Source organism: Micropterus salmoides, unplaced genomic scaffold, assembly GCF_014851395.1.
Source record: "Micropterus salmoides isolate LMB-PRFRI ecotype aquatic unplaced genomic scaffold, ASM1485139v1 Ms_hic_scaffold_22, whole genome shotgun sequence".
NCBI classification, from domain to species: domain Eukaryota; kingdom Metazoa; phylum Chordata; class Actinopteri; order Centrarchiformes; family Centrarchidae; genus Micropterus; species Micropterus salmoides.
Window position 1 is genome coordinate 1,330,121 of NW_024041373.1, and position 11,192 is coordinate 1,341,312.

An 11,192-nucleotide genomic window follows, 5' to 3' on the forward strand; every position below is an offset into this window, starting at 1 on the left:
GTATATTACTGGACGAAGCCACCCCACTGATTTGAATGGAGAGCAGTGAAGCCAGTTTTGGACCAATAAAATACTACTACAGGGCCGCTTCCTGTTGGCACCAGCATGTACCCCCACAATCCTGGGACTGCAGTTCTAGGACCCTAGCTCTTTTGCGACAGCTCTATCTAGTGGAGTGGTGCTTGTAATACATTTTCGATTCGATTCAACTTTGGTAAAACTGCCAATATTCAAATTCTACACAGTTGATTTCTCGCCTCAAAACCTAAATAAAGTGTATTTAGTAATAGCGTCCAAAACTTGTAAAAACGAAAGCCATTCTGCTCTTAGCCTCTTTCTCCATTACTTTCTGCTTCTCGCATGACAGCTTCTTCTTCGTGAGTAGTCTTACAGTCAAGCAGTCATGGCAGACAGTGGAAGCAATACTGCCCTCAGTACTTCCTGCAGTGCATTGCAGTTAGAAATAAATAACCAGAAATGTTCCTAATATGAAGATTGCGTACCTCTACCTAAAACGGCATCTGTGTAATGATGCGTCGACAGTGAAATTTCGCGTCGAAATTTTTTTATAGTAGATGTCGTCAATTACGTCGACTAACTGTTGCAGCCCTACACCAGACTATAATTTACCTTTACCTACTGTACCTGAAGGCTTTGTGTGCTTCTCTCAATAGCAGCGAGCAAAGACAGCCGCTATGCAGATGAGTGTGGGTGTATTGGTTTTCTCTATGCATAGAGGAAGAGTTTTCCCATCATGCTGAGGTCTATGTGGAGATGTTTTATCTGCGCTACATCTCAGTCACAGCGGGTTATCATGTCTCTCCACATCCTCTCCAGTTTGACCTAGATTTAGAGGCGCAGATGTAAATCACTGATTTGCTATCAGCAAATTGAACATCCCAAATGGTGAAGACGGACTGTTTGGATTTGGATTGGCTGTAGGTCAACCTCAAGCTGTAGAGTATTCCATTTGATGATGAATAATTTTCAGCGTGGAAATGATCCTGTCTTTACAGTTAACTGTGTGTGTTTCTGAGCGTGCAGGAAAAGAGAGTGTGTCTTACCTTGGGCTTGAGTTTAACAGTGAGAACATGCTGCCTTCCAGAGGAGTCCTCCGCATTCAGTCTCAACGTTCGGAACTCCGTGTCTATGAAGAGCAGCCTGAAGATTGACGCACACAATACATACACAATAAATCATCATCCATTGAGAGAGAACGTTACACATAACACTGTAAACTGACAGCAGCCATCATCCGTCATTAATCACAGCTGCAGAGAGCAATATTGAGACATCAACTCTGCCTTTAGATTTATCACTCCGGGGACCAACACGGTGACGTTCATCAGGCTACAGCCCCACATCCAACTACAGGCTTTTCTGCTCAAAATTCTAATTTGCATTATTCTCCAGCAAGTGCCTTCTTAATGCTCTAATGGAGGAATATAACAAATCCAATCACGCTGGAGCTGAGGGTATTATTTTCATGCTGAGTCACCACAGGAACACACTGGATTTCTGCTTTCTAATAAAACTGTAACCAAACACACTGACTGCATGTGATGTACCTGAATATATTTCTAGAAAAGAAAAACATTTGAAAAAATGTTTTTGCAGGTTAAGCATAATTCAATGCAAGTACAATGCAATCAAATCAGCCAGACCACATTTGTTGGTGGTACTAATTCATCATTTTTTATAAACAATGGCTCAAATTACTATGTGTAATGTGAACGGGGTCATTTGTAGTGATTACGGTAATTATCACCAACTCTACAGTTCCCTTCAGCTCTCTTTCTCTTTAAGCGCCTTTCAGCTCATTCTTTTGGTTTTTACTTGTTGCAACATAACTGGGTCATCAACCTAGTGTTTAGCAGCAGCAGGCAGCTCTGGCTAAGGAGGAAGAGTTGGTGAGCACTTGTTAGGACCAGGTTAAAATAAGGCATTCATGTTTTGTCATATTGTCAAGGTTGGGTGAAGTATGGGTTTAGAGTTTGCTTAAAGACACAGGACAGAACACACGCCCCACTGACTGCTGGTGGGGATAAACAACACCTCTACTATTTGAGTAAAATAATTTAACACTTCCGACTAGAATAGTCAGATTTAAGCTCTCACAAAATGGTATGTCTCCTGGTGACCATAAGGTGTGTTCACATTTTCAAGCTTGAGTCAACCTGTAAATCAGACGCCCTCCTTCCTGAGCTAATTATAACCTACTGAGGCTGAGGACAAAACCCTGATCTGGCCCGAGCATGCAGCAACACTGTGGTGAGATTTACTGCTGCTCCAGCACACTATGGAGGAGTCAGTTCCTTCCCCTCTCAAGTCCTTCTCTAGTCTACTGAGCCCTGAAGACAAAGGATTTGGACAGTCCTCCTCCAGATTTACAGTACATAACGATGGATGCTCTGCGCCGAGGCTGACATGGCTGTATATCTGCTGAGGATTTATGGAGTATGTTAGAGAGGAGTGATGTGAGCAGGGTGCTCAGGAATGACACACACACACTTAGGGAAGTGATGGAATGATGGGAGACTGTGTCAGATGTGCCCGATTCATAAAAGTGTCTGCTCGCTCACACACTTGCAATCAAACGCAGGCGAAGGGCAACAGTAGTGTGAAGTTGCTGAAGTGTCATACACAATATCATGATCGCACCGATGCGACTGTGTTCCATTCCTGCATGCTGACCTGATAAATTTCTGCTCCACACGCTTACTCGATTTTACAGTCTCTTGAGATCATTTGCATATTAAGATCTCCCAAACACATGGCGCTATCTGTTCCATATAACACACACACACACACACACACACACACAGAGCAACATTTAAGGTGTCAATACCGATATCACCGTCATGTACCGGTCCGAAATATATACCCGCAGCGTATTACTTCTGAAACAGACAATACCCAGTTTACTTTCTATCCTCAGGTACACATTCACAAAGAGTACAGACCCATAAAATACCATTAATGCTAACAGCAATAAATGACCTATGTAGGTGAATAAAGTGACAAGCATCCAAATGAATAAATCAATAAATAAGAAGTTTAATTGTTGAAATAAAGTGATGGTGATTTGATGAATACGTGAATAAAATAATGCCAGTGCTCTCAAAAGGAAAATCTGTTTCTTTTTTATCCTATTTCACTCATGACACCAGAGTAAATCACTGCATATCCTTTGTATGTCTGCAGTTTCCACTCTTTTAGGTCTAATGGGAAAACACACTCTACAAGGTTTTAGCAGGTTTTAAAAAGCCAAATGTTAGACACGGTAACACCTTTTTCAAGCCACCTGGAATTAAATTATTATTTTAGCACCCAGTGCTCTACATACAGGACACTTGCACTTTGTACAGACTGTTTTCACTAGGAAAAGCTACATGACTACATGTATTGAGAGCACTTTATCCAATCCAAATCAAGAACGAAAATAATTATAACTCTAACACTTGTATTCACCTTCAGTTGCATGAAAGTTTTACTTGGTCATTCTCAGTCATTAATCAGCTGGGTGATTTCTGTAGATTAGAGTATCCCAACTGTTTGTCGTCTTGAACTACAAAAACAAGCCTCACTCGCGACTTTAGAGTGGTGGTGTAACGTTTGATTGGTTAAAACGATAAACATGAAACACCTAATCATGGTATCTCCAGGTCAGTGGATGTTAAAGAAAAATAAGGCGAGGTATAAAGTAGGGCTCTCATGGTAAGACACAATAATATTCAGTTGTATTTCATAAAGCAGAGATAATATTATACAATTTATTTCATGGTGTATTAAGAGAGGACAAGTTAGACGAGTACTCAGTATAGTATGAACTTTTAAGGTTTAGTACTCAAACAGTATTGGCAGCGAAAAAGTCTCATTGGTGCATCTCTAACACACACATTTCCATCTCCTCTCCTCTGAGGTCTCACACCCAGGATAGCAGGGACTAGCTGCCGCCCCTACTTGGCCATGATGGAAACAGCGTGACAGTCAGACGTCCTGCTGGGAAGACTGATGAGAGCATCCCCTTTGCAACTCCACAGCCAAGTGAGCTGCTTCCAGACAGTGCACACCACGCACATTTGTGCTCGTGTGTGTGGGTGGGTGAGCGCGTTTCTGAATTTTTTTTTGTGCCGACAATGTGATTAATGAACGGTGAGATCAACACATATGTAGTGCTTGTGGGTGCTGCATCAGAAATTCACATGCAAAACGATGGCAAACAAGGTGCGGCGGAGGAAATATAGGACGATGTAAGTCACATGCACACAAACAATGTATGTGCAAATAAAGTGCATAAAAACACACACACACATCTTATAAAGCACAGAGACACCTATCTATTAATTAGCTGGGTTTGCATTCTAACTGTGCTAACCAGGACATTCTCATTACTTACTGGGCATAACTGCGTAAATCCCAATACAGTTTGTGACTGCATTTACATCACATGATCTTAGGAGTCATTTATTAGCTGGCCTAGTAACGTAACAAAATAAATATCAAACAAAAACCCCATGTTAGAAATCTAATCCCCCAGCCCTGGGCCTGGTTGGCCCAATAGAGCCCTCCTGTCAGAGAGCCGCAACACCATGTGCCAGAGCGATCAGACTGTGATAAGAAGAGACGACGCTCTGTGCGTACACCAAGAGGCTGTGAACATGGAGTGCCAGCTGGGCCCGTAATGAGCCGCGGAGCTTCCAGGGCCACGTTTTTGGGCCACCGAGTGCTGGTGGCTGACCTACTTGACCTCATTTTCCATTAATTAACAAATGGTATGCCATCTCCAGCCAATTAAGATGACCACACTCTCAAATGCAGAGATGGAGACACAGAGAGAGAGCAAAGACACAGCGAAAGACTCACTTACCTGGCCCAATCAGAGGACAGAATTATAGCTGAAAATCCCTGGTGGCTATTAGCACGACCCATACCAATTAAGACGCTAAGCGAATCTCGAGTGCTTTGGAGATTGAGGCCCACTGTGTATAATGCCTCCTAACCGTAACACGACACTGAAAATGATGTTGGTCCCATTTCTAGCATAACGCATACCTTCACCCCCCTCCCCCTCCTATTAAAACCTGAGAGTCTTCAATTAGAGCCATTTGCATTTAGCTAATATCATAATTGTAGCCGTGGTCATTAATAGGAAAGTGGAAAATGAGTGTAGTAGTTAAGGCTTAATTCGGGCTGGGGGAGAATAGATATCTTCCTACTTACCACCACCCCAACCCCCCCCATCCTTCTCTCCTGACGAGTGGAGACGACGGTATTAGCTGGGCCTATCACCGCACGTGTGCCGAGAGTTATTAAATGTGACCTGGATTTAACTGTAACTCAATAACTAAAAATAAGGAAGTCATTAAGAGTCATTTGTTAATGTGGAGCTGTGCTGTTGCAGACTCTCCATTCAGTTTAGACTGCTGGGAAAAAAAACAAGGACTGCTCCATAAAGCAGTAGAGGTTTCCCACCCTATATAAAACTTGGTACGTTAATCTTACCTCGGGGGGAAAATACACAAAAGTAAAAAAACTATAACAATAACTTACAGTTTCAAAAATAACTTCTCCTTGTCTCTGGTTAGTGAGTCTTACAAATACAGCAAACTCTGTAGTCTACAGCAGAAGCAACAAAGTTCAAGGTGTAGCTTCTATGAAGAAAAGCAGAGCCACGGAGTTGAGATCTAAATCACTGTGAAACAAGCTCCATCAGCAAGCTACTCTGCAGAAAAAAGGCTTTCAAAGTATCCTGGGACAAAGTAAGTAGGGATGGGACCCCCTTGAAAACACACAGTGCACACCGAGCGATGCTTTAGTATGCATCAGATTCCAGCATATGGGTCTGATCAAAAAGACTAAACTCACTCAAAAAGCTGTGCATGGACGTCACATTAATCACAGGGATGGGCATTTGAAGCACCGTCACTGAGAACTAGTCAACCATTTTTCGAAGACACTACCAAAAATGGAACCCATCTCTAATTCAGTTGACTGAATTCTTAAACTTCACAGCAGTTTGTTTAAAAGTAGTGAGCAGAAGGAGCTGAGTGACAGCTGGTGATGGAGGAACCCTCTGTCAGATACGTGAAGCAGAGCTGAAACGATTAATCAGCTGTTTGTTATTTTAAAGATAGCGATTATAAAGACAAAGAATCTGGGTGAAAGAATGTATTAGCACACGCAGCGTAGCAGGGATCGTCTGAGCTACAGAGAGAGCTGGAGACAAAGTAGCTGCCTGCTCTCATTGGCTGAATGTGGATGTCATGTCAGCCGACTCCTCCAGATGCTAGATATCTGGCAGACGTCGGCGATGTGTCAAAAATGCGTCAGGGAGCCGTTTTGATGCGTTGAGTAGTTTGCACATAACGAATGGCAGCTGCTGGTCAATTACTGATTTACCCCTGATCACAGCCTGACGGTCGCTGAGCTCACCGACTGGCAAATCAATCATCATTGTAAACTGAAAATCTTTTGGGTTTGGACTGTTGTTCAGACAAAAAAAAAAAGTTATTTAAATGTGTTACATTTTGCTCTGTGACTGTCTCCTGATTTCTACACAAAATGATTGATCGCTCATCAGGAAACTAATCTGCAAATTAATTTATAAAAACAATAATTTGTTAACGTTGCTATTGTGAAGGCAATGGACGGCTGGTTTAGATGGCTTAACATTATATTTTAGTTCTAAACATAAAACAAATACATAGGAAATTACTTGTGTACCACATTTGGCCCCACTGGAAAAAATAAATAAAGAATAATCCTTTTAAAATCAACCTACGAATCAGCAATTGGAAATCATCTCCAATTGCACCTCCATGCATGCCAAAGTTAGTCATGGAGTTCCTCAAGGATCGGTCCTCGGACCAATCCTCTTCACTTTATATATATGCTTCCTTTAGGCAATATTATCAGGAAATATTCCATAAGCTTTCATTGTTATGCAGATGATACTATATATCTATCGATCAAACCAGATGAAACTCATCAGTTAGCTAAACTTCAAATGTGCCTTCAGGATGTTAAAACCTGGATGACCTGTTATTTTCTAATGTTAAACTCAAATAAAACTGAAGTTATTGTTCTGGGGCCTAAGCACCTCCGTGACGCATTATCTAAAGATATAGTTTCCCTTGATGGCATCGCCCTGGCCTCCAGCACCACAGTGAGGAATCTTTAATCAGGACATGTCGTTTAAGTCTCACATTAAGCAAATTTCAAGGACCGCCTTTTTTCACCTACGTAATATTGCGAAAATCAGGAACATCCTGTCTAAAAATGATGCAGAAAAACTAGTCCATGCATTTGTTACTTCTAGGCTGGATTACTGCAATTCCTTATTATCAGGCTGCTCGAAAAATTCCGTTAAGACTCTTCAGCTGATCCAGAATGCTGCAGCACGTGTTCTGACAGGAACCAGGAAAAGAGATCACATTTCTCCTGTCTTAGCTTCTCTGCATTGGCTTCCAGTAAAATCCAGAATAGAATTTAAAATCATTCTTCTTACCTACAAAGCTCTCAATGGTCAGGCACCATCTTATCTTAAAGAGCTCATAGTACCTTACTACCCCACCAGAGCACTGCGCTCCCAGAATGCAGGGTTACTTGTGGTTCCTAGAGTCTCCAAAAGTAGACTAGGAGCCAGAGCGTTCAGCTATCAAGCTCCTCTCCTGTGGAACCAGGTTCCAGTTTGGGTTCAGGAGGCAGACACCATCTCCACATTTAAGAGTAGGCTTAAGACTTTCCTCTTTGATAAAGCTTATAGTTAGGGCTGGCTCAGGTGAGTCCTGAACCATCCCTTAGTTATGCTGCTATAGGCCTAGACTGCCGGGGGATTTCCTAGGATGCACTGAGCTCCTCTCTCCTCTACTTTCTCTCCCTCTGTATGCAACCTCATCTCATTAATGCATGTTACTAACACAACTTCTCCCCTTTCTGGTAGTCTTGTGCTTTCTCGTCCCTCTCCTCTCTCCTCCTATCACTTCCTGCAGGTTTTCTGGCTCTGGAGCTGTGGAGTCTGGATCTGTGGTTGCGGGTCACCTGCTGCCCCTGTGTTCCTGCTCAACACCCTCTGCTGCAACGACTATTGTTGCTAGTCCTATTGTTATTATTGTTATTATAATCATTAACATTACGATTGTTATCATTAACACTAATATAAATATCTGTACCATTTTTCATTTAGTCTATAGCAACATCACCTTTACCGTCTGTACCTCTGTGTGTATATTGTCTCTCTCTCTCTCTCTCTCTCCCTCTCTCCTTCACCCCAACCGGTCGAGGCAGATGGCCGCCCACCCTGAGCCATGGTTCTGCTCGAGGTTTCTGCCTCTTAAAAGGAAGTTTTTCCTTGCCTCTGTCGCCTAGTGCTGCTCTTGGTGGGAACTGTTGGGCTTCTGTAAATAGCATCATAGAGTACGGTCTAGACATGCTCTTTTATGAAAAGCGCTGTGAGATAACGGTTGTTGTGATTTGGCGCTATATAAATAAAATTGAATTGAATTGAATCTCTTCTATTGTAGATACAATTGCTACCTTCAACACTTAGCCACAAATAATACAGGTGAGCAGTCTGTCACACATGTAGGCCTGGCAAGTGTGGTGGCAACATCTATACGCTTAGTGGCTTATGTTCCTTTAAAACCTGGATCCAGATACTGTGTTAGTGCTCTTAGTAGTCACTTACTTGACCCACCCAAGGGTCTCCATCTCAGAGATGAGCTGAGAGTAGTACTGTGGAGGCGGGATGGAGCGGCACTCAGGATGGCTCTTCAAACCCACTTCCTGCAACAGCAGAGAGAATGCTCCTTATTTTAAGGCCAGATTACTGTGCGCATCATATCACAACTTCACCACTCTGCACCATTTCTTTCTACTAAAAGCAAGCAACATAAATACAGAAAAAATGAACCAGGGCCAATAAGTCCTAAGCCCATGTTTGGTGGCAAGACCAAAGTTTGTACCTATTATATCTAATAACATATATATATATATATATATAAATACATGTGTACCTCACATTCAAGGATGTTGATGGTGCCTGAAGGTTACCACTTACTCCCTATTCATAAAGCAACAATGTCAAAATAATGTCAAAGTGACCGTGCTAACCACTATGTCATTCTCCTCCTTACCAAGACAGTCTTCAGCTCCAGAATGAAACTGACAAGATCAGTCGACTGCTGCAGCCTCTGTGAAAAGTCAAACAAGAGAGAGAAAAGACATCCTTGAATGGGAGGATAATGAAGTGACAGTGTCTATTTTTTTCCTCTAGCCAGCCATTCAAATCAAACACAGTGTTTGTGATTAATGGGGGCTGCCACCAGCTTTAATAATTAATGATAGCTTAAAGGCTGTGAAAATAATGAACTTTGCAGCCCGGGGTGAAATATCAATCTCATCCAAATAACCCTGAGGGGCCACATAACAAATAGGGACATTTTCCAGGCGATGTTAATTAAACAGTGAAAAATATTTTTCTCTGCTTCTGAGTGAGGCCGGCCTGATGGGTGACAGAGAGTACAAGAACAATGCCAGGCGCGATGCAGGGAACACAAAGCAACCAAAATGACATGACAAAAAATCCACACAGAACAGTCAACCTGATGTCAGTGAGAAGCTTGCAGACACAACAACAAATACTATGATGTAATTTGCATCAAAATACAAGGGGCTGTATGGAGAGTTTACCTGCTTCACAATGTGCTCATACCCACGCAACAGGTGTTTTAACTGCCAACAGCAGTGCAGCCTGCAAGAACACAGTGATGCATGGTTACAACTAAAATAATAAATAAAACACATTCAGTTTCTGCAGGGGCTTATAGTTGGACATACACCTCAATGGCATAACGTTACTTACTTGAAATTTGGGGGGTATCAGTTTGTACAAGGAGCATGATTTCTAACATCAACATGTCTGGGCTAGATATCTTGTAAAGAGAAGGTGAGATGATCATTTATACCTGGCCCGTTTAACTTGGCGATCTGGTGGTAGCAGTATTCTCATTCTGAAGTCTCGTTCCTGTGAGAACCACAACATGCCAGACACAAAACAATTTTAGAAATAAAACTGAGCAGTGTTAACAGTCAGGAGTGCTAACGTTAGCCAGCTGCATTATTTAATAACCTTAATTTTACTTACTCAAAAGAAGAGGTGCACTTGACCTGCCAAACTTTAATATAAAGGTCTTATTGGCAATCTGCACTGTGAATCAACACTATCAACTCTTCAGTTCAACAAAGACCATAACTTTACAAAGCAAGAAATAAATATATTTGAATATTAACGATACTAGTAACGTTGACTAACACGTAGTAAATGAGCGTTAAAATCAATTATACAAGTTTTAGGAGGACTAACTTGTTAACGTTTGCCAAATAACGTTAAGCCAGCGGTTCGTAGAGATTCACCAAATGTTTAACGTTAAGTTCCATTCTACCAAGCATGTCATTCGATGGATATATTTAGAAAGTAGATTGGAGACTCGTTATTTGAAGAATAACGTTACCTCACTGACACATTAACTTACTTGGACTGTGATGAAGCCGTCATAGACAGTTTTCTCCTTGTTAAGAGGTAAAAGCAGTGGGCTGTCTTTTACCAGTGAACTCTCCATCGCTTAAAGTTTAACTTAACGTTAGTCAAACCTCCCGACAACTTAAGGAGGGCTGCTTCCTTAAAGTTAGCAAGCCTGACAGGAGAGACTAGCAGTGACTTTTTAAAGTACTCGGAAGCAAACCACACATTTAAACTTAGATATGTCAATTATGAGTGCTAAGTCGCTGAACATAGGACAACGTCTCTCGGTTTTCGCCAGGACACACAGTTCGCAAACTCGAGGCTTCCTTCCAGAGACTTCAGCCCCACATCCCGCCATGAAAAACAAATCAGGCTACGTCGACGTCACACGGCTGCCTTCAGGGACTATGAAAACATCGGAATTTCAACGGAGACCCTTGCTGGTGTTACGTTTAAAAGTCTATGTGTGTAAATGATTTCTACGTTCTTCTCACATGCTTGTATAAGTTTCCTTTACTCATCGGCCTTTTACTAGGCTTACTTTTTACATTGTCCTCTGCTCAGGTTATTACTGCATGGGTTAGAGCGCAGGTTGTTCCTGAAAGGAGAAGCTGTAACTGAAAGCTGACTGAAAGATGAATAGCGACAGCCCAGTCAAACTATTCAT

The 11,192-nt window shown here is 41.9% G+C and overlaps 1 protein-coding gene across 4 annotated transcripts in view; it reads right to left on the reverse strand.

The window, feature by feature from the left end:
• fancl (FA complementation group L) overlaps nt 1-10,921 on the reverse strand; it is a 24,006-nt gene extending 13,085 nt beyond the window's left edge. The window contains exons 1-7 of one of the 4 annotated variants that reach the window (XM_038737367.1): nt 10,536-10,602; nt 10,148-10,178; nt 9,969-10,027; nt 9,694-9,754; nt 9,138-9,194; nt 8,690-8,787; nt 1,065-1,161 (exon numbers count right to left, since the gene is read on the reverse strand). In XM_038737367.1, coding sequence (XP_038593295.1) covers nt 1,065-1,161; nt 8,690-8,787; nt 9,138-9,194; nt 9,694-9,754; nt 9,969-10,012 — 357 coding nt within the window. In that variant the 5' untranslated portion in view covers nt 10,013-10,027; nt 10,148-10,178; nt 10,536-10,602. Of the gene's footprint in view, nt 1-1,064; nt 1,162-8,689; nt 8,788-9,137; nt 9,195-9,693; nt 9,755-9,968; nt 10,028-10,147; nt 10,179-10,535 lie in introns of all 4 variants that reach the window. The other 3 variants (XR_005447236.1, XM_038737366.1, XM_038737365.1) reach the window with 3 other exon arrangements.
• Between the last annotated feature and the right edge of the window lie 271 nt (nt 10,922-11,192).